The sequence below is a fragment of the Mesocricetus auratus genome, unplaced genomic scaffold (genome assembly GCF_017639785.1).
Source record: "Mesocricetus auratus isolate SY011 unplaced genomic scaffold, BCM_Maur_2.0 Super-Scaffold_100043, whole genome shotgun sequence".
NCBI classification, from domain to species: domain Eukaryota; kingdom Metazoa; phylum Chordata; class Mammalia; order Rodentia; family Cricetidae; genus Mesocricetus; species Mesocricetus auratus.
The window spans coordinates 2,450,327-2,477,973 of NW_024429220.1; the positions used below are offsets into that span (position 1 = coordinate 2,450,327).

At 38.2% G+C, this 27,647-nt stretch overlaps 1 protein-coding gene across 1 annotated transcript in view; it reads left to right on the forward strand.

Annotated features, from left to right (window-relative positions):
- The first annotated feature begins 4 nt into the window (after nucleotides 1–4).
- Sema3c (semaphorin 3C) overlaps nucleotides 5–27,647 on the forward strand; it is a 169,449-nt gene continuing 141,806 nt past the window's right edge. Inside the window, exons 1-2 of the mRNA XM_040735157.1 lie at nucleotides 5–359; nucleotides 2,267–2,407. Of these exons, the coding sequence (XP_040591091.1) occupies nucleotides 2,305–2,407 (103 nt within the window). The 5' untranslated portion in view covers nucleotides 5–359; nucleotides 2,267–2,304. The remainder of the gene's footprint in view (nucleotides 360–2,266; nucleotides 2,408–27,647) is intronic.

Genomic DNA, 27,647 nt, shown 5'->3' on the forward strand with positions numbered 1-27,647 from the left:
CGGCCCGTGCACATGCGACGGGCCACGCGGGGCCGCTGCTGCAGCCGGCTGGGCGGTGCGCCCGGGCAGCCTCAGCCGCGCGCCGCGTCGCTGTAATCGGACACCAAGCGCTCGGCCCCCGGCGCCCGGCCACTTGCCATTCACTCCGAGGTGCGGAGTTGAGCGACGTGGTGGAGAAGGGCTCCGGGTGGCGCGGCTCTCCCGCCCGGGATTCTTCTACAAAGAAACTCAGCCAGTAAGAATCCCACCCTCGGGACTCTCTAAGTCATTGAAGGTCTTCTGGGGGAAAGCACTTGGGGCACTGGGATTCCGAGCCGGGAGCAAGTGGGCTGACTTCTGGTGGATCTCTTCCCAACTCGGTAAGCCGGTCTCAGATTTTCAGCCTCGCTGGGTTAGAGAAATCGAACTTTTCTGGGTCTGTGTACTGACTTTTTTTTTTCCATCGGTGTGCTCAAGTCTGGGCATTTTCTTAGCAGCCCACGCGGCTTCTGAGGAAAGCGCTCCCGGACCTGAGCCTGGTGCCTGGCTGGAGATTGTGGCACCTGCCAAGAGTTTAAGTTGGGTATTCCAATGCCTTCTAAGGAAAAAAATCCGGTGGAAATGACACAATATAATTCTGATATTCTCATATTTGCTGATAGTAGAAGAACAGTCACCAGCCAGCATATTTAACTGTGCGAGTTAGAGAAATAAAGTTGTAAATCGCTAAGGTGGTGGAGATTGAGAGAAACATTTGGCATTCAGGGCCCATCAGTAGGTGTGATTGAAACCAGGTTGTTCTTTCAGACAGACTAGAACTTTCTGATCTACCAAGTCATCTAGACGGTATTATGCTTTGAAATTTATGAAGTATGTCTTCTCTAAGGGATGCATATCAGATTATACGCCGGTAATAGCAGTATGTAAAGATGGATAAATGTTTCCAACCTGGTTAATAAACAGACCAAGGCTGGACATATTAATAGTACTCTCCTCCCCCTGGCTTTAGCTACTAAGTCAACAAGTCCCAGGGGATAAACTGCTAAGGGAAAGTCACCCATAAAAATCAATTTTCTTCTGAGTTAATTGAGGGATGGCAGGGTGAAGAGGTTGGGGAAGCAGGAAGAAACTGTGTCTTTTGAAAATTACCAACACAAACATCTCTAGGGGTTACTCCGTCTGTGTGGCAGAGGCATAGAGTTTCATGTCTAACTATTGCAGCATATGTGCTACCAGCGAGAACAGCTCAGATGTTTGTTTGAGATTGCATGCTCTGCTTAATTGTTCGTTTCCTTGTGTGTCCGTGAAAAGAGCCCTTTCAATTTTTAACTGCACTTCCTTACTGACTAGAATCAATTTAAAAAGCCATGTAACATGAATCTGTAACGATGCATTTCCAAATTAAGCTGCTGGTCATTTTACTGTGTACTTACACCTGATGAAAAGTGATGAGGTCCCTTTCCTGCTCCCGAGATCACTGCTACGATGTGGCCAGTGGTACTCACATAGGTTTGTTCTAACAGTACCTGGCCACCCTTTGTATTCAGACCTTAGTTAATAGCTTATATTAATTTTATAGCTGCACTTCTCAAGCAAGAATGCTGTCCCTTTGATTTATTGTTGGGAATTTTGACAGCCCACTCTCTGGTTGATTTATGTGAAATATGCATTGGTGGATGTGAAGCTCGGGGGGGATTACTCACCACTAGGTCATTGGTTTAAATTTGGCATGAGTCCATGGTTACCTCATCTGCATCATTTAACCGCTGCCTGGTCATCTGGGTGCGTTGGCAAATACCTGATTGAAGTGATTTACAAATGTGGGATGGAGCGCAGCTAGATTTATGTATGGAAACATTATATCAGAGACAATCCAGAAGAGTTAATGACTATGGGACAAGTGGGTACCCATGAATGGCGATGTGGAATGTCTCTCCTACTGTATGTATTAGGGAGAGGTTTTTCTTTTTTATTCATTAATACTCAATCATCAAAATGGAACAGATATTAAGGAGCTCAGCTTTTGGGTTTCAACTAAGTTTTTCCCTTGATGCTTTGTTCTGCTTTGATGGTCAGCATTGTTTTTATAGGAAGATAATGCCATTCCTTGACGTGAAGAATTCCATACACAGACAAACGCTGTTTCCAGTTGAGAAACAAAGTCACAGCACCTCCTACTGCTTGGTGGCTGCAGACCTTAGGCTGAGTTTTCCAAAGCCATTGCTGTCTTTCTGGTTTGCCAAAATGTGAAATGACGTTTCAAAAGTCTCTCATCTCTCTTTTGAAGGTATTTTCCCTTGGACATTAATTTTCAAATCAGAAGAAATGGCCTTCCGTGCGATTTGTGTGTTGGTTGGAGTATTTATTTGTTCTATTTCTGTCGGAGGATCTTCCCAGCCCCAAGCAAGAGTTTATTTAACATTTGATGGTAAGAAATTTGATAAAAACTTATGAAAAATATTTTTTGAAGGCCCTTGCTTTTGTCTCTCTTATCCAAATGAAAAATTAACATATTGAAAATATGTAATATCATTATTTAGTTCTTAAGGTTTATGGGCTCCTTTTTGGATGGCATGGTTGCTTATAATTGGTTAATGTTTATGTTGGGGGGAATATTTGTGAAAATGCGTTGGATGTTGCTGCCATTTTTCCCCTTTTCTTCTGGGCTGAGTGTCTATTCCAGGGAGACAATAAAGACCTCAGAGTGTAAGCTCTTCTGTGTCAACTGCCTGTGCCAAACTTCAGGATTAGAAAGGGCTAAATGAGTTTAGTCACTCTAATAACTCCCATAAGTTCCAAGAATTAGCTTCAAAACTGGAGTTGTTCTAATAGTGTTTTTTTTTCTACTGCAAAAGTATTTCCCATGGTTGGTATGTTTTTCTAATGACGTGAAAATGACCTAACAATATTAGGGACAATGAATTGATTATTGTTGTATAAAATATTGCTTTCTCAAGCTTAGAAATGTTACGATTTCAAATTTTGATTTATATAAAAAGTCAGAAGGTCCTCTGAGGGTGTGGTCTTCAATTGTGTCAATGAGGCTAAAGTAGACTGTTCACATCAGTTCTAGCTGGGTGGTTGGGTCAGTCATGTGACCCTCATTAACTGGACAGACGAAATATGAACTGGGTGAGAAGCATCATCTTGCCTTAAAGACCATTTGTGTGTGTATTATATTTCTAATTCTAACATGCTCTCTGTCATTGCACATGTGTTTAGTTACTTTTGTTAATGAAGGTGCTCTAAGGCACTCACACAGGAATTGAGAATAGTACATTGGTTAACACTTAACAGCCCTTTCTTTTTGGTTTTTAAGTGCTTTCCCCAAGGTTACCATAAGCACTGAAGAAGCCATGTGTAGAGGTTATGGAGTGTGAGTGTCTAATTGCACCTTTAACCTTTGTGCCTGACACTTCCCCTGAAAGCCATAACCAAGCTGCTTAGATGTGAAAATGGTGGTGGGGGACAGTAGGAGACACGATGGCCGCTCTGAAATGCCTCTACTTCTCTTCAATTACACAAGCATTTTACAGTCGCTTTCACTTTGTCTCCCAAATTGAGATTATCAAATCAGAAAAGGAAAGAACACACAAATGAACAAAAGGAAACCTCAAGAAAAAGGTAAAATTAACTATACTTTTTCCACTGTGTGAGAAGGTGAAGTGGTCCCACAGACCAGATACCTCAGTGTAGTCCTTCCTGTGGCGTCAATACTGACCCAGACATTCTATGTAAATGCTTACTAGTGATTATTCATTTAGGACAATTCAGTAACTGTCTTTGAAAGGGCAATTATAATTTACATTTTCTAGAAGAAGTTCCATCTTTTAGAACTAAGTGTCAGTTCTGTGGAGGAGAGTGGTTGTCGTGCCATGTGGACTGGAAGTTATCATAGACTTTTATACTACTGTATGTCCAGTATTTAAACTCTTCCAAATCAAAACAGATCCACAAAGAACAGATAGTCCTAATGTGTGGTTTGTGTAGACTATGGACTGATAAAATAATCTGCTTATCAATACTTCCTGACATACTTTTCTTGCTACAAAGTTAGAATAGAGTATCACTCATCACAAAGTCATCTTTGTATCTCTGATACTGATTTAAAAGGTGTACCCACAAGAATAATCTAAATTAAATTCTTAATTTTTAGGTTAACACCTAAACATTTCTGTAGTAGAGTAGTATATATTAATATGTTATGAAAAAATCACATGAGAAAAAGTAGTTAAAATGTACAAGTTTCAATAATTAATTCAAGATCATATTCTTAAGGTATTTTACCATTTATCTGTTTAACACGAATAAATTTGTTATTATTTAAGATTTCCAGAACAGGTTGTTAAGTTTTCTCCAAAATGTTATTTTTCTGTAGTTTTTGAGACATTATCTAACACTGGGGCTTAAGAGGTCTTGGAACCCATTGTGTAGCCCAGGCTAGCCTTGAATTTCTGACAATTCTCCTGATGCAGCCTTTATTAGCATTGTGGTTCCAGCCTCGGACTACCACCCCCAACTTAAAAAGATTTATTCTTAAGATCTAAGGAAAAATCTACTCATAGGGCTTACAGAAATGTGCTTACATACTTATTTAAAAACAGATCTGGGTCTTGTTTTATATTTCAAATGTGTGGCACTGTTTCTGAACTTAGGAAAGGGAATTTGAAGGCGTTTGAGAAAATTCTTGTTGCATTAGACAAAGGTCAGTTGTTTCACCTACATCGTATGTCTCTGCATCCGCATGACCTCCTTTTAGTACCTTGCATCCTCCCTCTTTTGTCTTGAAATCTCAGTCACTGAGCCTGGGTTTCCTGTCTGTCTCTTTCTGTGTAGAACATTATTGAAACTGTTCAGACTTGTCTTACTTGAAGTCCAGGTAAACACTGCTGTCAATGTAAAGGTGTGTGAAAAAGAAGTACCTTCATGTCCACATTCCATCCCTTCATGTGGTGCATTGATGGAGTGATAACACTTGGCAAACAGTGATTCACAGCCACCTTCCCGTGTTGATCTAGTGCAAGGTCAAGCAGATGGCTATCAGTCCTACCTGCGAATATGCCTCAGATGGTCAATTAGCTAAATTCTTACTAGCTGAATTTTCATATTATAAAATGGAGACTTCTAATAGGTATTTTGTAAGCATTATAATTCTTACTTTGTTCCAAATAGCTTTCAACCAAATAGAAATTTTCTATTAGTGGATTAAGTATTTGTTGCCTTAAAAGCCAGCTGATTGACAGATTCAGATTCCATGCATTATTTACATTGATTATTCTTTTCCACATCAAATATTTTATAACCTATAAGGATTGTATGGAAAGAGATGGCTGGGTGTTCAAGGAGAAGGGTGTGTTTTACTTGCTAGTATACTAGGGAAAGCCTTGTTGAAAAGTTTCATCTTTCTCCACAGATATTCCAACATATCATGTACTACCATGCAAGACCAAAAATCAGTACTCTGTAATTTGATAAAATGAGTCAGTGGTCTGTACAAGTTTAAGAAAATATTCTGCACTTCAGAAAGTTTTATAAATATTCAATTTACATAAAGTCCAATTATTGTGTTAAACAGTTTAAATATTACTTCTCTTTTAAAATGAAATATAGTCTTAAAATATTATTTTCCTTTCGGGTGACTACTCAGATCATGACTGTTAAACGTTCAAGTTATTGAAATGGAATTACTCATCAATTTTTTAAAGTGTCCCTGAATCTGTAGGGTCTGTAGTATGTTCTCTGTTTCGTTTCTGAGACCAGCACTGTGTATCTGCCCACTTTGTGTCTCGGTTCTTCTTGTTAGTGCATTATCCGATTTTAGCAGTCTCTCAGATATGCAGAGTTTTCCTTTTTCTCTGTATTGTCTGTTAAATATTTATTAATTCACGCACTAAAATTCACTGTTACCTAATTTCTTTTTGCTTGCTGTTCAATAGGTTTTTCCTTTTGGAAGTTCATTTAATGAAAGCTTACCTAGTAGATTTTAGTTATTTCTTTTAATGTAATTACTCATGCCATAGAGTATCCTCAAATATGTTTTATAATCTAACACAAACTTTGTTAAAGTTCATTTATTCAGTTGATTTATCTTTTTTTTCAATTTGCTTAGCTATTTCTTCCTTTTACCTATATATTGGTGTTCTATTAGTGTTTGTATTAAAATATATTTTTAATAGATTTTTTATTTAATTTCCTGAAAGAACACTTAAGTAAAATTTATTTAAATATATATTATTATACATAATTTGCTACATATAGAAAATAATATATATTCTGTTTATATGACATGAATTACATGAGGAAAGTCAAGTAGATCTAGATGGTTAATAATGTTTTTATATACTTATTTATTTTCTATTTGCTTTTTCAGTTGTGGGTGGAAGTGGTTGAACTCTTTTTTTAAATTATTTTTAAATTTAAATTAGAATCAAGGTGGCTTCACATGTCAATCACAGCTCCCTCTCCCTCTCCTTCCCCTCCTCCCAATCACAGCTCCCTCTCCCTCTCCTTCCCCTCCTCCCATGCCCTCCCACCTGCCCCTCATTCCCCCTCCCCTAATCCCTACTCCTTTCCCCAGGTGGGGGGGAGGCTCTCAGTGGGGGTTATCCATAGTCTGTCATTTCATTCAGGGCAGGGCCTAGACCTCCCCCAAGAGTCCAAGCTGAGAGAGCATCCCTCATTGTGGGATGGGCACCCAAAGTCCATTTGTGTGCCAGGGAAAAATACTGATCTACTACCAAAGGCCCCCATAGATTGCCTTGACCTCCTCACTCTTAAACTATATATTTGTGTGTTTCCCTTCATATTCTACCAGGTTTTGTTTCGTGTTTTTAGTTTCCATTTATTTGCTGACATATTTTGAAATACTATGGCCCTCAACTACTGAATCCTTTTGCATTCTGAAACATCTTTGATTAGTTCTGATAAAAGAATCACATATGTTTGATGTATGTGACATTTACCTTTTTACCTTTTTTTTTTTTTTTTTGGTTTTTCGAGACAGGGTTTCTCTGTGGCTTTGGAGGCTGTCCTGGAACTCGCTTGGTAGTCCAGGCTGGTCTCGAACTTACAGAGATCCGCCTGCCTCTGCCTCCCGAGTGCTGGGATTAAAGGCGTGCGCCACCAAAGCCCGGCTGACATTTACCTTTTTATGTAGTAAAAAATATGAAAATGTATTTATAATTGAGGAATGTTTATTACAAATTATATGATTTAGGACATATATTTAAATAGGCATCTATGTAAACAGATATATATATATATCTAAAGGAATAACATAGTGAGAACAAGATTTACCTGAAATAAAGACTATCAAGGCTTATATTCTTGATGCATAACTGTGATTCTTTTACAGGACCTCAGTTCCCTCGATCAATCCAAAATAACTGGGACCAACTGATCTCATTATCCTCTTTAATGCCCTGAAATGAAATTTAAGTTTAGCTTTTATTGTGTGAAGTTTAGTTTTTGTTAAGGACATTTTAATAATATCTGACAGTGTTTTCAAGAATATTTTGTACAAAGGAGCTGGATAAGAAGAATAAAAAAAAGTAAATGGTGCTAAAATCCATGTTTTGGGCTCTCTGATACTATCTGAGTGTTGTATATTGAGAAGCTATTTAATCTCCCTAATCCAGATGTTATATATACTCTGTAAGATAAGGACAGTACATACTTTATGAGTGTTTTGAAAATTAAATGAATTATGTTTTTTGAGTGTTGTCTATAATGTTTATGTTTTAATACTTGAATGCTTGTGTGATAATTGGCATTTGTAAATATTCCTAATTTATGAAACACATTTATAAATTTGGAATATTTACAAATGCCAATTATCACACAAATGTGGTCTTCATTTGTGTTATAATGGCCTCTGTTCTACTTTCTCTAGAATAGTGGTTCTCAACCTTGACAGTGCTGCATCCCTTTAACACATTTCCTCATATTATTGTGAACCCCAACCACAAAATTATTTTTGTTGGTGCTTTATAATTTTCTACTGTTATGAATTATAATAAAAATATCCATGTTTTCTGATGGTCTAAGGAGACCCCCTGTAACCACATGTTGAGAACCACTGCTCTAGAAACTAACATTCATAGTTACTTAATAAATCTTGAATTAAAATAAGATTTGATATCTATCAAATCTATGCTACTATAGCTATAAAAACATCCTTAAACCACAGACATCCTGTAGGGAATTTGGTTACAATAAAACAATGATAAATTCCATACAGAATGCAAAAATTCTCATTTATCTGTCACACTTGCAGAAGGCAAGTAGCACAGAGAATTTTATTGCTTTGTACAAACACCTGTGGATTCATCCCTTGATACATAGCTAGTGATTGATATTTTAAAGAATCTATCAAGCCTGTCCATTCCCTACCCCAAGATGTCTATATATTCCAATATTAAACTTTTATATGAGTCTTTCCTAGCTAGTCCACAAAATTCTATTTATTTCATAATAGACCTTTGGACATGTGACTTTTTCAGGAATGGAAAAGTATTATATATTTTTGGGCCTGTGTAAGATCTTGGTTGGTGGTCTTGATTAAATTCCATATATGCAAGCATCTCTAGAAATGTTTAGGCTTTTATGTACTTACTGCCTCCAAAGTCTTTACTCTTTCTAAGATTCTCTTTAAAATCTATTTTATTGTGATGAACTTGGACTTAATGGAGACTCAATGTCCTTGATTTGCTGCTCTGATCGTCTGGCGTAGTGTGTGGCCTGAAATGTTCTGGGCTAGTTAGTAGTGACAAGAAAACTCAGAAAGAAGAGCATGTGGGATTGTTTCCCTTACATCGTGATGATATGAATTATATTTATGAAAATCATCCTAAAGAAAACATTAGTAAATTGCCATAAGTGCAAAGTATTTGTTAGATACATACCTATGTGTATATGTTTGTATACCTTGTGAAAGAGGTTTTAGAGTTTTAGATTTTTTTCCTCCATACCAAAGGTGAATAAATTGAAATTGAGACATATATGCCCTTTGAAATACTTTAACTGTGCAGAAATTAAAAGGGAGTCAGCTCTAGCTTTTCACTGAGGTACAGTATTTAGAATAAAGAGTTCTATGTGAATTTATGCAGACATGTATTATTGTTATAAAAATAACAATAACAGAATAGCTGTGTCTTATGATTGAATGGCATCTAGGTAGTTCATCTGTGACAATCTGGTATTAAAGAGATCATTATGCCTGGTGTGGTTGTCTACACTTTTAATCCAAGCACTCTGGGGACAGAGGCTGGCAGATCTGTGGGAATGCAAGGCAAGCCTGATCTATAACGTGAGTTCTAGGTCAGCCAGGGCTACATAGTTAGACCCTGTCTTGAAAAACTTATAAAGGAAAAGCAAATTATTCATGTGTGTGTGTGTGGGTTATCTCTTTTAAAGACATGTAAATTATCCAGTGCTACCTAGAAATAATACTAAGTGCTGAGCTTTGTCTTTTGTTTAATATATTCTTTTGTTTAGTATTATATCCTAAATGAAGTAAAATAAAATGAAGGTGCTCTCCCTAAGCCCTGGAAGTCACTTAGTCTGATGAGCATCTCATTCAACACACTGTTTAGCTATCTGTTGACATTTTATTTTGGCTTAAAATTTGTAACTATCAAGGTGCTCATAGAAAATGCTTTGTAGAGAAGTTAGCTGCCGGAATCTGCAATTTATTGTTGGCCTGGGCTCACTAGGGTAGTAAAGACATCCTACTGGAAGACTGCTTTCTAACCATTAGCCACTGATTATGTTACACGGTACCCAGAAAGAAAATGACACTTATAGGGTTAGAACTCTCTGAGGATTTCCAGCTTGACATATTTTTTTTCTGTGCTAAAATTGACCAATCTTCCAGCTCAAGGATAAGTTTCACCACTGGCTTAGATGCATAGAAGTGATTAACGGCAGGTTCATAGTTGGGAAACAGGATTGTTGAACTGACATAGGCCTGCTGGTTTGCTCTTCACATTATCTTTCTTTTTGCCTTTTTTCACTGCTGAATATTCAGTAACAAGCTGTGAAAGTCCTCAGGCCATGGATAACATGCAAATGAGAGAATTTCATTTCAGATTAACGAAGACAAAACATCTTTTATCTTGTAATATCTGCCTAGTTTAACAAGCACCTTAGTTAATTAAGGGACACATTAAAAGAATCCAGAGAATTAGTGAGCCACATGCAAAACCTGTTGAACTGTTACTGGATAATCAACTGAAAATAATGAATTAGTTCTTTATGAACTATGCTAACATTGATGTTAGCAGGCACAGTTGTTGAAAACAGATTGCCTTGTGGTTACCCCATGAGATAGAATTGCAGCCCTTTTTCCTGATTTTCCCATTCATTTGAAGAATGCTCACTGCAGATGAGATAAATCTTCTGAAGTCTTTAGTTCTCATGAGAGCCAGGGAACTGTGGCATCTTTGAAGTCCCCTTACAGTGGTTTAAGTGAAATGCCACTTGAGGATTTGCTCACCTGCATTTTTTAATGAACCCAAACTCAACAAGGGGCCCAGTGCAAATAAAAGGCTTTTAACTCTTTCTTTTGTGACGTTATTGATAAATGCAAATGAGGGTCAGATGTTATGAAAACAGATCGTTGAGTAGGGTAACACTAAGATTTAATGTAAAACAAGTTGAAAAACAATGAAAATATTAGGAGATGAAAAGAGGATGAAGGAAATGCAGCTTCCCTTGTACACCACTGTAGGAGTAAGGCAAGCCCACGTAATGCCAAATTTCATTCATAAACTTGAGTTGGAGAGGAGACATTTTAGTTCAGTTATTACAAAAGTGACTTGAAAAATATTAGACCAGAAATTATTTTTATGATACAATGTTGACATATTCTCAGAAATCCTTAAAAAGAATTTGAAAATTTGTATACTACCCCTTAAAACCAATTATTATTCTTGATGGGTTACTTTGGATTCTGATAACTTTGTTTAGATACCAAAATATGAGGTTATGATATTGTGCCAGCAAAAAAGCACTAGATGTCTGCAAAGCAGAACCAAGAAGGAATGTCTCAGTCCAAAGGGTGAACTTATTACCACGTTTCTTATGTCCTCCAATCAAATATTTTGGTAGGAAAATGTATCATGGTTCATGGATTTCCCAAAGACAGAAATAGCTATATACTTTAATTAGTTTGGACTCTTTTTCAGTGAAAATGGTATTAATGATGCAGGGGACTTCATTTTAAATTTATTCTCTCAGAAACAGCTGACCTGATCAAGTGGGAGCTTATGGACCCCAGAATGACAGCTTGGAAACCAGCATAGGAATGAACCAGAACCCCTGCACGTGGATGTCAGTTAGGAGGCCTGGGCAGTCTATGGGGCCCTTGGTAATGGAACAGCATTTATAACTAGTGTACAAATGGACATTGGGAGCCCACTCCCCATAGAGGGATACCCTCTCAGCCTAGACACATGGGGGAGGATCTAGGTCCTCTCCCAAATGATGTGACAGATTTTGATGATCTCCCATGGAAGGCCTCACCTTTTCTATGGAGCAAAAGAGGGATGGGATGGGGGTTGATGGGGCCATGGGAGAATAGGAGGGAGAGGGAACTGGGATTTATATATAAAATAAGATTGTTTTTAATTTAATTTAAAAATGAAAAAAAAGACATGATGAGCCAGTGGTATAGTTCAGTGAGAAGTTTGTGCCCAAGGCCCTGATCTTAATTTGTAGCACCGAATCAAGTGACCCAACTCTTGTAAAACAAAAAAGCTATCTAGAATAACTGCTTAAAGAAATGGAGACATGTCTTTTCTAGTCATTGCATTATAAGAATGCATTGAACTATTACACCACATTCCATAAACATGCACAATTATTTTGTGTAGATCCAAAGAAGAGTTTAAAAATGAAAAGGAAGCCAGAAAACAAGGGGTGGGGGAAGTATTTCACTATTCCTTGAAATGACAGAAGGGGTCTGAGCAGAAGCTCTCCCCAGAACATACATTTTGGGTTTCTGCCATGGGATCTGATTCCATGATTGCAGCAGGAGCCTGAGCTCAGGCGAGAGCACACTAAGGGGGAACGTACCATTTGCTCTCATTATTTCTCTTGCACAGTGGTCAAGGTACATTCCATGGGATCATATTCTTTCTCCTGAAGAAGTGATGATTCACATGTTCTTTTTCACAGCCCCACAGTACTGCCTAAGTATGCAACCACAATTCGTTCAGCTTTTCCATTTCTTCAAACTCTTTTATTTGAGGAGGCCCAAGGAAACTATGGTCTTGGTTTGCATTCTGTTGCTATTAACACAAATGAAATATAAAAGTATTGGGAGAGGATCCTTCAATTTATGAGAGGATCCCAACACTCTTTTGCTGTGTGCATTGTCATATCTGGACTAACGGTTGCTTTGCTTGTCAAAGAAAACACATTTAAAAGAGAAGAAAAGAAAGGTGAGACTCTTATGAGCACACAGTCCGAGTTGGCAAGAGAGACCCAGGACAGGCACAGCCCAGGGGTTAGCTGTGCTATTTTAGGCCAGGAAGCAATGTGCTGAGCTGTAAAAATGGCAAATCTTCTCATCCAAGGGGCGGGCTTCTCCACAGCCATCACTCAGGCCTCCCTTCTCATCCAGCAGGAATTTACTACCTCGAGAGCTCCAGGTTAATACGCTAGTTCTGCAGAGTGCATTTCCTTTTTGAAGAATTTCCCGTTATCTCATCTGGTACAGACTTTCTGAGGGTAGAAGCCCAGTCCTTGTTCACCTTCCCCAGCTTGATGACGGCCCTGGCAGCAGCAGAGGCCAGGAAAGCATTGGAGGAGGATCAATGACGAGCAGATCTGGTGTCAAACCAGAAACACGCTACAAAACAGAGCAATAAATCCAAAGAAATATCAGGCCATGAATATGAATATTAGCAAACCTAAATCATATTATTTTCTCTAATGTGTATATAATACTTGGCTTCGACATGCCTCAACTTTATTAGTTTTATCTTAAAATTTTGATTAGATCTTGTTTTTTTTTACAATATTTTAAGGCAATTTGACAACACATTTTTTAACTTTAATTTATTTACAGTACTAAAATCAAATCCAGAGTCTCAGATGTATTGGACAAGCACTCCACAACTAAATTATATACTCACATCCACAGGCAAATTATAGACTTTAATTAATTTTATATAACAAATAATTTGTCTTATAATGTGCTCAAAGTTTGAGATCAATCAGTTGTCATATTTATTCATTACTTAAAAAGAATAAGCATATTTTAAAATTAGATATCTCTCTTATACATTATTTGAATTTTTGATATAATGATATAATTACATCACTTTTCCATTTTGTTTCCTCCTACCAATTGTTCCCATAAACCCCTCCTTGCTGTTTTTCAAATTCATGACCTTTTTTATTAATTGTTTTAACCTTCAACAAATCATATATATGTATATCCCTAAATTCTTAAGCATGACATGTTCAATCTGTCTGTATAATGTTATGTAAGCCTCAACCTTACACATGCTAATTACTTAGGTTTATATCCTGTAATTCATGGGAATTAATTAGCATATTTCTCTTGGCTTTTCCGTGTTGCTGCTCTTGTAATCAAGTTAAGTTGATGTGCCACATGCATCAGAATTCAGTTTCCACATCTTCAGTCCCCAGATTATTCTACTGTCCATATCTACATATTAAATGCATCTTCTGTCTGCTTTGAAGTGATGCCAGTAAAAGTACCAAACATTATTGCCTTGTTTGAATTTAACATGGACCGGCAGCTGAGGTGCTTGACAATGAAAGTAGAAAAATGGCTGCCTCACTCGTAACTTAAACTGTTCCTTTTAGAATGCTGATCTTATATAATCAGTCCTGTATAATGCAGGGTAGCTTGAATTCTAATTGTTCTTAATAATTAAAGCTTGGAGTCAGATGGGGGGGTGAAAGCTGAAACGTCAGAGAGATGAAGGAGCAAACCACAGCCACACCTTACCTCACCAACTTCCCAGCTGAAAAGAGAGCGAGCTTCATTTTCTCCTGCCTCTAATCATTTCCCTGCCCAGGCATCTCCCTTCCTGTCTGTCTGTTTGCTGGTGACAAGCTCTACCCTCTGATCTCTAGACATGCTTTATTTGTATAAACAATATATCACCACAGCGTAGTGGCCGAGATCAAGTTCCTAGTCTATGGGTATTCATAGGTCAAAGAAGTTAAAGGGATATGATTTTACAGAAGACAACATCTATTTAAGAAGAAGAGCAGAGTGCTGACCTATCAAAGTAAAACTTTGACTCAGTGTCAGATTAACCATGATAGCAGGGCTTCTGCCAGGATTATCATAAAGCAACCTTCCTCATATCAAATGCATGCTTTCTAAAACATGAACCTTAGAGAATCTGAATATTAGTATATTTTACATGAAGAGTAATAGTAAGATCACACTTCAGTTTAATATCCAGTAACATACTGTTGGTCTGGAAGCTGGTTTACCAGGCAGACACCTGCTGTCAAGCCTGATAGTCAATCCCTTGAACCTACAGAAGCGACAGAGAGAAGTGACTCCCCACAAGTTATGCTCTTACCTCCACACTGGGCCCTCCCAGTGGCACACATGTACACCCACACCCACACCCACACACTCCCCACACCCACACCCACACCCACACTCCCCACACACCCACACTCCCCCATACACTTAATATAAAATCTTCAAATAAAAACAATGCACTATTGAAAGTAGGCAGTAGAACAAAACCCGACAATGAAACACTTCACAGTATCTGTGACTTTGTCATAAATGTGCTGTTGTCATTTCTCACAGGTCTATAATTATTGAATAACTGGAGGATGAACTCATCTTGTAGCTTAACACTTAGGATGCAAATGGGTTGAGAAAAGGACACTGACTTGTGTATTTGAACTCTGTCCCCTTTCAATGTTAGTGACACAACAAATTGGCTTCCCGAACAACCGCCAGCAAGAAGGAAGAAACTTACCCTTGCACAGGTCACAGGGACCTTAGGGAGTGAAGGACTCTGTAGGAGAAAAGCTCTGGTCATTGAGTCTCAACTTGCTGGTTTAGCTTGTGAAGTCTTTCAGCCAGTGTTTCCAGGGCTGCTGTGTACAGTACAGTGTTGTTTTTTTAGCTTGACAAACAGTGAACAGGATCTCAAATATATAAGAGGAAATACAGTGATGTGTTTTTGTTTTCCACAGTCTTCATTCCATAAACACAGACCAGAAAAATACTTGTGCTCCTTTTAAAATAAGTGTAACTTGGAACAGACTCTGGCAAGTACATCAACCTGGTACTTTATTCATTGTAAAAGATTATTAATGAACATAACAGGACTGAAGACTTCACACTGGCACTATAAACAAACTGGAACCTGAGGTGTCTAGGAGAGACAATATCACAACAAATTTTTGAGTTGAATAACTCTTAATAAAGAGATATTTGTTGTGGATTAGGCCTATTCATCTTAACTTGTGGAGGTCTGCTGATAACATTTCAAGTTGCTTAGATAGATACTAGGCACACTAAGCCCAAGGGAGGAAATTGGCATAGATTATTCTTTAATTCAAAAAAATTATTGGATGATTTAATTTGTGTCGGTGGGCAAGCAGACACCTCCCTCGTCTCTGAGCATTGTCTTTGTATATTTATATCTAAAAGCTGTAGAATATAATAGAAAGAAGTTGGAGTCTCATTGCCACTTTACAGAAATGTGAGTTTAAAATAACCATTCTTTATGGAAACACTCTCTCTGGCCACAAGAGCTTCCAACGTTGTTGATCCTTCCAGCCAGATTGTCGCTCTATAAATATAAGCATATGCGCTCTTTTCCCTTCCCCTGAACAGTAATACTGGGGACATTCAGGAGACCAGAATTTTATGCCGGAATAACACAATGACTGTATTATCATCACCAAAAGAGCATTTTGAATTTTATTAGAAGGAACCAATTAAGATGTTATTTTCAAGCAAAGAGCTTGGCGTGGCTTCAGAAAATTACTTTCCAGAGTCAGGCAGGGGCTTAGCTGGCATAAAGAGCCAATCTTGCTTAGAGTTTTGACAGCATTAATGCACATGCCACTGGGCTTTTATTCTTTAAGCTGATTCTCTTAAAAGCCATGCTTCCGGCCACTGTTCTCCATAATTGCCTCCATTCCAGTTTCCATTAGTCCAGCAAACCTGCTGCTCCCAGAGTGAGAAGGCCTCTGTGAAAATCTAACTACGCAAAACCTTTCTCAAGGTAGTCTGCCAATGTCCAAAGTATAACTACGTTCTCTCTATTTTGATATATGAAACTGGATAAGCAAATAATTATACCTTTTTTGCTATGTTTGTATCTCTTGTATCACCTGATTCTCTTGACTACAGTGCCATAAGGACTTGTCTGTTACAGAAGGAAGCATGCTCTCAGTGGCTTCATTTGGGCACATTAAAAAAAGGTCCACATGGCTCAGCTGCAGGCTATTAAAACACTCAGATTTGGGGCTAACGTAAATGGTTTCCTTCCTTCTGACTATGTCCAAAAAGTCTGTGTCATCTTTAGATCAGCTTATGTTCAAGTTTGCTTCCTAGAAACTTTTCCTCCCAGCCCACATTTGTTTCCTTCATCTTATACCTACCCTCAAGTACTCTAACGTGTGTTCAATGTTTTTGTATGGATAATTAAGTCCATCACACTATCCATTTTCAATGTCAGTGCTGTAAAGAACTTACCATGCAGGCATTAGAAATGGAGTTAGTCTCCCTAACACCCATGTGAACCCTGTATAGCTGGAAGGGCCAGATTTTAATTCCAGCATTCATGAGACAAAGACCAGGGATGTCCTCCAGTAGCTAGCTAGCCATACTAGACAACCTATTCTTCTGGAGACTCACACCCAACGTATAATGTGGAGAGTGATGGAAGACAAGATCTGACATCAACTTCTGACCTACACAAACACATACATACACAGGCACGTGCAGCAGGACATACACGTGTACTTATACACATGGGAGCATGCATACACATACCTGCACACATATGCCTGCAAAAGTTGTAAGACAGTAAAATTTAAAATGTATTATGTACTTGCTCGTGTAGTGGTGGGTCTCCTGACACCTGCTTCACCATGGCCTTTCGTTAATGTGTTTAAGGGTTTACATGATGTGAAAAAAGACAATCATGCTGACTACAGTATTGTTTTCATGATGGTAAAAACCACAGTCCAGGTTCTGGGATGCTTAGCAGGAATGGATTTAGAGGAAGCTATGTGTTAAGATGTGCTATTTATTCACATTTGGAAATCAAATTCAGCGCCAAGTGGCATTTCAGTGAAGTCTCTTCCACGATGACTGGTTTCCAAATTTCACAGTCAATATATGCAACTAAGACGGAATTTAAAACACATTCTAATACTGCTTCTGAGCCAAAAGAAGACATGAGAATTTTAATAACTAAAGGTAACTGCTGAAATTCACTGCATATTTTCAAGTTATGTATTAGTATTCAGGCACAGACATCCAGATCTCATTCACTTCAGACTAGAAGCTGGGAAATATAATTAGAATAGATTGTCTGAAATTAAAGATCAATATGAGAACGAAAGTGGGGTCTTTTATGAGTGACTGTATATCCACCTCCCTCATTCTTTTCATTGCCACTCAGTCACCCGCCTAGTCTCTTTGTGGAAACAGTCTAGTAACCTCTTAAAAACAAGACCTGATGAACTGCATTTAGTTCTGCAGGTATTTTACAACCTACCCATGCAGTGTCATGTTTTGCATCTGTATATAAGAGAAGCAACAAAGTATGTATCCCATCTTCAGGGACCTCCCATTAGAGTAAACAGAATAAACCAACCACACAAATACTTAATACAGCAGCCAAAGCCTGTATGTGCCATAAAAGGAGAAAAAGACCTTACAGGGGAGGTGATTATGAACAAAGTATATACCTTAAATGAACTTAGAATCTTAGCTTCAAGCCCATTGGAAGCATTAATTATCTCTCTAGCAAATAATGGAACTATATCTCAGACGTAGACAGAATTAAGAGTAAATTAAACTTTGTGCTTGTTTTTTGCTGTTTTTTCCCTCCAAATTCCTACCAATGCATGTAACTTTAGTCATTACGTCTGTATGATTCATAATTGACAAGAAGGCTGACACCTGGTTGCTAAGGTGACTCTGAATGCCCAGATCACTTAAAATCTTGCCCACCTCCAGTGCTGATGTCCACTGCTTTTGAGTGCACTTTCCTTTCTCTTTCCCATAGCCCAGTCTCCTCTCCTCCTCTTCCTTAGTGACCATGTTTGAGTATTGAATCAAAAAGACCATCTGGTCATTTGTCTGTTGTTTTTTTGTTTTGTTTTATCATCTTCATAGCTGAAGATCTGATTCAAAGCCTGTGCTTCCTTGGCAATCTGTCTTTCACTTAGCTAAATGTCTAACCCTTGTCTGCTCATTTAATACAGAATGTTGCACACATTCACAACCCCCCTATCTCAGCCCCTTAAGAGTATGAGGATTACTTGAAGGAATTTATTTTGAATATCAGGTATCCAAAATAAATTTGTCAAAATGAATTGAAATATCTTTTATCATTATGTACAAATGCTGTGCACAGAGTTCAAACATTTCTTTCTGTGGACTTCATTCTCATTGGTACTTTGTCAACACATAAGAACATAAGTCTTGGATTTAGAAGAAAATTAGACAATAATCTGGAAGAAATCTGTAATTATGAATTTTGAAAATGACAGGTAGGTTTAAATTGTGACTTTCGAACAGTGATTTCCAATCACGGATATGGAGTGTGGTCACTTAGAGGCTGTAAAAAATCCTGATGCCTGGATCCAACTCAGACTAACTGGTGATTTGTTGCTATTACAAATTTTTGCTGTTGTGAGCCATCATTTTCTCTCTATCCTCCCTCATCTTCCATCCCTATCTGGCACCCATTCTCCTCCTCCTTTCCACCATAGAATGAGGTAATACTGTAAGCATTTCGGGCTGGATGAGGATCGGGATGGTATTCTGGCACTCAGGAGCCAAGGATACTGAGTGTTACACAGCTCAGGTGAAAAGGTATCCTGGAGCTCAGGAGCCAAGAACCACCACAGGTTGTAGTAAGCTTAGCAGGTTACAGCCCTGCCTCAGGGAAAGGCTTTCCCAGTGTCCACTCCCGCAGGACAGGGTCTTCCTGCTGGGGATGTTTGCCCAGTGTAGCAGTTTTGCTCGGCAGGAGGTTTCTTGGGTGAAGTTGCTTCAGTTCAGCTCTGCTCCGGGAGAGCAGAGAGCAGAAGTGTTACAGCCCTGCTCAGTTGGCCTCTGCCAACTCTGCAAAAGAAGATCTTCACCCAAAGCTCATTGAAGGGGTTTATTGGAAGGAAGAAGCTGGACCAGCCAAGCTGAACATACACGGGGTTTATATAGGGATTCTTGATTCTTGGGGGGGGGGGCGAGTTTTTCCAGGATAGGGATTGGTCCGATTTCAGTGCTGAGCTCAGATTGGCTAGAGCTCTGCTCAAGGATTGGTTAGTTTTCTGCACCGGGTTAGGGTCAGATTTGGCGTTTCAGAGCCAAAGTGTGTTTCTTTCTCTGGTCCTTTTTAGCCTTCTGGTTCCAATTTTAGGGCCAGGTGCATTTCTTTCACTGACTCTGATTCCAGGGACAAAGCATGTTCTTTTAGCACTGGTTTCAGGGTCAGGGTACATTTCTTTAGTTCTGGTTGCAGGCCCAAAGTGTGTTTCTTTGGCTCTGCTCAGGGTGTGTTTCTTTGACTGGTCCCTTTTCCTTACACCCTCCTGCACGGATGGCATTTGCGAGCTATGAAGTAGTTGGAGAGGGGAAGTTGGTGATGGAATAGGAAAGGCGAATTGATGGTGTGCGAGGAGGAAACGGGAGAAGTGGTTTGGTATTGTGCAGCCCTTTAGAAAGGATTTGATGGGATCACCGGGTGTTCCTTAGCTCTCAAGTCAAAAGAGGTTGGGTGGGGCAGGGCGTCTAGAAGTTGGTCCTGCCAGTAAGTTCTGGTGTCAGAAGTACCCGTGCCACCTAGAGGGACTTAAGGGCACAAAGACCTAAGAGTTCAAACTTACCACTGGAGGTGTAAGGATGAGAGGAATTTACAACCCAAAATTCAGGGCTTCCTACAAGTACATTTCTGCTATTTAAAAATTGCTCAAGCTTAGCTAATGTGCTATGGCAGCATGAAATTTCTCAGAGAGTTATGAAGAAGGAAAGTAGTAACACATCTTATTGTAGCTTTTCTTACAGGGTCCTAAAGTGACAGTGATTCCAAAGTCTGTCCTAATGTGGCCTTTTCCTCCTTTGTAGACCATCTTGATTTAAGTCTTAAAACTATCTTTTATAATTAAGTATAAAAACTTAATCATTTTACCAATAAGTCTACTATCTTAGGTCACTTCTTTGATACCACAACTGCCATAGAAGCTGTAAGAGGTTCCTGGGATAATGGACCTATTTCTGCCTTAGTAGATTCTATATTGTAGAGTGAAGAATAAGTTTCCATAGATCAGTGGGAGTTTGGTCTGGATTTTTATTTAAAAAACTACTAAAAACTTCACTGGAAAGGAAGATTTGTCTTGCTATTATAACTATACACAATTTTTCTAGGCTATTATGATGTCATTACTAGATGTACTTTGTGAAGAATCAAAAATGTTGAAGTTGTTTGTGAGAGGTTGTAAAAATAGTTTAGAACAAAGTGTTTGTAGTGTGCAAAAAAGTTTGCTATGTGGACTTTTTCAGAAGCATGTTTCATACAAATAGATGAGAAATTAGTTCATTGCAATATAGATAAATTTAGGTGTTTTCATTAATTATGAAACCTACCTATATACTTCTGAAGAGTTATGAAGTGGGAATTAACTTATGCAGTATAATAGGCAAGTTCAGGTTTATTTAAAGCAGTGTAGCAAACAGCTTCATGCAAATTGAGTATTTGAGCCTCTGACAATGCCAGTGTTCACTATCGCCAATATGTCATCATGAACTTTTGAACAACATAAATTCAAATTTGCATGCATTTTTCTAAAGAGCTTACTTATACCATTTTTGAGCATCAAAATGAACAAATCTATAATGTTTCTAATTATACGAAAAGAGCTAAATGCACTTTTAGTGTGTGACATAAATTTAATAGTTTAGTGGGTGATATAAATTTAATAATTTATAATCTTCCACATCCTGACTGAAGAAAGTGGCAAAGGTTTATTGTGCTTTGTATGCAGTGTTGGTGGGAGAAGAAAAACCAACAGCTATTTTATTAAATTTACAGCAGGTGATATTCTAGGACACTATATTCTTGAGATTAGAGTCACATAAAACAATCTTGTTTCCAAGATCCCATCTATGAATTCATTGCTGGAATAGATAATGTAAACAATGTGTGCCTTGCCTTGCAAAGACACGCACTTTGCAGGAGGCCTTATTAGTATATAGACAAAGAGAAGCAAATGACAAATAAGAAATGCTTGCCACATATCCAAGAGTAAAATGTCAATATCCAGCTTGGTAAACTCTACTATGTTTGTAAAAATCAAAATGTGAGCTGAGTAACTATACTTCCCTGAATGGAGACAGGGAAATTAACTTTCTCAGCAGAAGTTACTCTGCTCAGTAGTAAAACAGTCATATGGTAAATTACAATCCTGTAGATAAAGAGAGGTTTCTCAAAATATTTGACTTATTTGATGATTGGAACATTGTTGACTAACCTAAATCATCTTTAATTCTACGTTGGCAGTTTGAAAATTGCTTGGCTTTCTTATAATCTTCATGTTCTCCTTTAATTTCTGGAGTGCATCCATGTAAATTAGATGTGGTAATTCCCTGTACCACCCTCTAAGCAGGCAAATCTATGACTCATGTTCCCCACCCAATTACAGCAGAACTGTAAGTGCCATGTACAAATGAGGTGTTACTGCAGTATTTTCCAGTTTATCTGTAAGTCACTCAGCCAACTGTTTATACATCATCTTCCGTCCTAGGCAACTCTCCCTGAAACACAAATTGCACATAGGTGAATATTGCATTCTTTTTTTCCATGTCATCTTAGCAGTAAGGAATACAAATCAACTAACTATACAAACAAAAACCTACCACCTAAAAATCAAGTGTTTACAGTGCCTTGAAAAGAATTAATGAAATGGTTGTATTCATTTGTTACATAGAGAAACTTTTCTTACTTGTCTATAATAGATGGCTTATAAAGCAATAGGAAATGGGTGCTCACAAAATTAACTTGCTTTAGTTAATCCAAAACACAAACAATTGATTCTACTTTGCACAACCTTTACTAGCTAAGGCAAGTACAGGAAATCTGCAAAGCTCAGATTTCTTCACAACTATGCAAAAGCATGTAACTCCTCTAAGCTTTATTGACTAGGCTACAAAGTGAAGATTGTATTATTTGTATTCTGGTAGTGTCATTGTGAATATTAAGTGAGGTAGTACTTATAAAACAAATGACATACAAATGGCAAATGCTGGTTATAATTATTTGATACAAAGTAAGGAAAAAGAAATATTTTGCCTAGTGTGTCAGGAAACATTAAAATACAGAGGGAAGACCTAATGTTCCTGGCTCATCTACTACTTAAAATCAAGTTATCCATTGACTGGAAGGACTAGAGATTTTAGTGGACAGTCTTGGTTCCTCATTTGCTTCAAAATCAGTGGATAGTGGTGCTGGTGAGTGTCAGGCAGAGTGCCTAGCCCAGACTTCTTTCCCCCTTTCTGTGGTCTCTTTAAAATCCTGCAGCATAGAGTTTCTGTTATTTGGAGTGTCGCACAAAAATGGAGAGTTAGTATCTAAATAAATTGACAGGTCTGGTAAATGTGCCATTGTCCTGGTTATACAGAGATGAGACGATCCCATTACCCAGTGTCAAACTGGTTTTTATCAACATCTTTGTTTTGCATTCTTTCTTCCTTGTCTTCTTTACACTTGGGCAAATCTTTTCTATGTGCTTGGTTATTTATTCCACCTTTCATTTCACTTACCATTTGCATTTCTGGGCTCCATGAAGGAGGGAGAAATTGTCTGAGCCCTGTTGTCAGGTGAAGATCATTGCTTAAAGCTTATGTCAGTGGCCTTTTACTAGTTCATTGTTCCTGCCATTCTCATCTTCAAAAAGAGACATCACCCTCACTGGAGATCCATGAATTTCACATGGCAAAAAGGAAAAGAGCACTGATTTTTCTCCTGTTGTTTCTTATTTCTCTTACATTTAAAATTCTTACATTGCTCAATTATTGTTTCCACACAGTGCCTAAAACCAGCATTAAATGATTACATGTAATGATTTTATCTATGTCTTGTTGAGTGAGACTGATTTTTCTTATAGTGGTTAAAGAGAACTCATAGGTGTAAACATAAAATATGATATTTAATTTCACACAGTGTGGGTCAGTGGTTTAGACTAGATTTGAATGCTGCTGATTTCAGAGTTTAGTCTAGCCTTACCGTAAGTCTCAGAGCACTGTACTGCCCTGAGAAGTTTGTGTACCCCATTATACATCCTGAAACCCCACAGATCCTTCCCACTAGCCACACATAGGCTCTTTGGGGTTCCTGTTTTGAAAGTCATAGCACTGGTAAGGTTGAAGAAATCCACATACCTTGAGAGAAATACAGATACTTAAAAATAGCCTTAGATGCTATAAGTAAGAGAATGCTCTTCACGAGGAAAGTGAGAAAAGTTGGCAGACAGGCTAAGGTGTGGGCTAGATGTACTACAGAATGCCAGGGGCTAATGTCTAGCAAAAAATCCTATTAAAAGCCACGTCTGGAGACCAACAAGTAGCATGGTGAGAGAGTCCCAAGGTTCTCTCTGCTTATTCAAGCTTAGTCTAGATGAATGCCAACTCACTATTACGCTGGCCCTAGAAACTGTGGAAATGGTTTTGTGATTTCTGTGTTACTTTATACATATACACACATTCGTGTGTGTGTGTGTGTGTGTGTGTGTGTGATCACTGACCAAAGACAATCTGTGATGTGCCTATTCTTGACAGTAGGTTTGAGACAGAGACCTCACAAAATGACACTGAACAGAGACAATGCAATGAGTGAGAATTTTTATGGCTTTAGTAATGGATGTGTGCAGACTTCAAAATGTTTACCTGGGTTTGACACAAATGACTAGAGGCAGCTAGGGTCATTCATCTATGACCTTTTCTTTGATATTCAAAACCTGTAAAATTTTCTAGAACTAAATGTGGCTATTAAGAATAATATATGTCTATAGTTGGAGGCATATTTAAAAGAAAAGGACCTAGAAAGGCCAAGCACTCAGAAACCTATTTAGTGTTAACTGCAGCTCTGGGATGATGCTAACTGTGGTATGAGACTGTCATTTTGTATCCTCAGTATAAAAACTGAACCTGAATCTGACATTCAAATTCCTGTCCTCTGTAGTTTCCCTTTCTTTCAATTGTTTTATAAAGTAGTGTGACATCTTAGAGTGCCTCAAGTTGTATTTATATGCCTAAAGATGAATGAAATACTATGGTGAACCCTAGAAGGTTCAAAAATGAGAGTGATGAGCAGAAATTCTATGTAACATATTTTTGCCTTTTTGAGCCTTAAATTGAAACATCATCTTGACTTTTCCACCTCCTGGGGATGTATCTATGATTGAAGAAACTGTTAGAAAGTTCTGCTAGAACATTTTGTTGTCTGTTTTTCAATGTCTCCTGCATGTTTTCTGCATTCATTATTGTCACCTAGTCATAGACTACACAGTTTAGGCCTTATTATGCTTACAGTTTATAATATCTGAAATCTGTTGGTTTTTGTCTGTGCAAGTTGTATAGATTGATCTGCATACTTAAGAACCTGAATGTGATTTGTGTATCAGAGGTTAGAGTTTCTGCATGTTTTAACAAGTGCATGAAATTTTCCCACTTATTAAAAGTCTGGTGCCAAGAAATGTGTTAGAATAACTGAAAAGTTGCCATGCATGCATGTGCATGGGACACAATTCATAGAGCCTTGCATTGTCCATATAAACAGGGCGCTAATGAGGCAATAAACAAAGTCATTTTATTAGATTTACTTGCCAGTGTAACAGCTAAGAAAACAGTTAGCTTCTATTTTCCATAACTTTCTGCTGCTGGAATTTATATTTTCTTTTATTCATGACCACACGTATACCACACGCACTCATTAATTTGTTACTTTAAACCACACGGGGTTAAGGTCTATTTGTAAATAATAGGTCAGGAAAATTTAGCTAAAATAAATGGCACATTTAAAGAGAACATGGATTTATGCAGTCAGTTTGCTTGTGCACTATTGAAACAAAACAATCACTTGGCATTGGCAGATACCACCAGTGATTAAACAAGTTTTATGTTGTAGCCTTATTTTAAGAGTTTCAATGCGGCAACACGTTAAGCAATAGCCTTGTACTCAGAAAGAACACGCACCATTTCCCTATATTTAGAACCAAAATTTTGTTACTGAGAGAAATGCTGGATGTCATCTAATCTAGTCCTTTTATATTATAGCTTATGGAGACCCAAAAAGACCAACAAACTTGGCCTCCGACCAAGAGGAGTAAAAATGGCCTACACTGGTTACTTGTCTATCCAAGCAATCCTGCCTCACTACTTTCTTCCTGTTTTACTTAACTACTTTAGGAAGTAAATGGAAGAACGGGAAAATACAGTGTGGAGGATAAGAGGGCCAAATAGAGGACACGGTGAGGGTGTAAGGACACAGCATAGAGACCCAAGACTTGCAACTGCACCTGCATGAGCTGATTAGTTAAAATGCCCACCATTTACACTAGTATCCAAAACGGAAGAACAAAAACAGGTCGAAGTCATCTTTGCTCAACATCACCACGCTCTCTTTATGCATATCAGAGAGGATCCTAGTTCCTCTACTGTGAAAATATCAAAATATTCTACTTAGAAAAAAATGTGATTTTTTTTCCAGTTTAAATTTAGATAAGAAACGAGGTTGCTTCACAAGTCAGTTCCAGGTCCCTCTCCCATCCCCTCCCCTCCTCCCGTGCCCTCCCCCCAACCCACCCCTGTTATCCCCTCATTCCCCCAGGGAGGGTGAGGCCCTCCATGGGGGTGTCCATAGTCTGTCATTTCATATAGGGCAGGGCCTAGACCCTTCCCCAAGAGTTCAGGGTGAGAGTGCACCTCACATTGTTCTATGGGAGTCCAAAGTCCGTGTGTATACTTGGGATGGGTACTGATCTGCTGCCCAAGGCTCAATAGATTCCCTAGGCCTCCTCACTGACACCCAAATTCAGGGGGTATTGATCAGTCCCATGCTGGATTCCCAGGCTGATGCCTGGGTTTCAAGAGTTAACCTTTGTCTAGTCAGCTGTTTCTGGGGGTTAAACCAGCCCAGTCTTAATCCCTTTGATCACCAGTCCTCCCTCTCTGTTACTGGCTTTCTTGAGTTCAGCTCAGTACTTAACCAAGGGAGTCTGCCTCTTCTTCGATCAGCCACTAAATGAAGTTTCTGTTTCCCAGACTCTCTGGCCATAGGATTGTAGGCTGGCACTCCCCAGATCTATGTCTAAAATCCATATATGAGAGAGTACATGCCATGTTTCTCTTTTTGTGACTGGGTTACCTCACTCAGGATGGTTTCTTCTAGTGTCATCCATTTGCCTGCGAATCTCATGATTCCATTATTTTTTTCTGCTGAATAGTACTCCATTGTGTAGATGTACCACATTTTCTCTATCCACTCTTTGGGTGAGGGACATCTAGGTTGCTTCCAAGTTCTGGCTCTTACAAATAGTGCTGCTATGAACATAGTGGAACAGACATCTTTGTTGTATGAATGGGCATCTTTTGGATATATGCCTAAGAGTGGAGTTGCTGGGTCTTGTGGTAGGTTTATTCCCATTTTTCTGAGGAATCTCCATACTGATTTCCAAAGTGGCTGAACCAGTTGGCACTCCCACCAGCAATGGAGGAGTGTTCCCCTTTCACCACATCCTCTCCAGCATAAATTGTCATTGGTGTTTTTGATTTTAGCCATTCTACTGAGCCATAGAAGCATGCATCTATGACACCAACATTGAAATTTTTCTTTAATCAATGTGTAGAAAAAAAGATAAAGATCTAAAACAACTAACATTCATTTATAACAAGCAATCTACTAAAATGAAATTTAAACAACTGAACGACAAGAGAAACAATTATATTGTGTTTGACTAGAAAAGCACAAACTGTCAGCACACAAATTGAATTTAGTGTTCCTTCATAATATTCCTTATGAAAAGCTGTCACAATATTTAAATACAAAACAGAACTGTATATTCCAGTACATCTCCTTACTTTCTGTGGTAATTAAAATTATTTCACAGTGTTCAGAATTCATTGTCAGTAGTTTGTGTTGCCAATAAGGAAATGGATACTTATAAACATTCCACCTTCAAAATAATGGCAAAAATAAATTTTCTTTGGAGAGCTGACTGGTTTTTGCAGTATTAGCTTTTGGAAAATTTAAAATTCCAGTGAGTCACAACAATAGTATTTAAAATTTAGAAGATTTTTAATTACTTTCCAGTTAGGAATGCTACATATATATATATATCACATATAATAACTAAGTGTGCATATATATATATATATAACTTTTATAGGTTCATTTGTGTTTTTCAACAATTTTCTT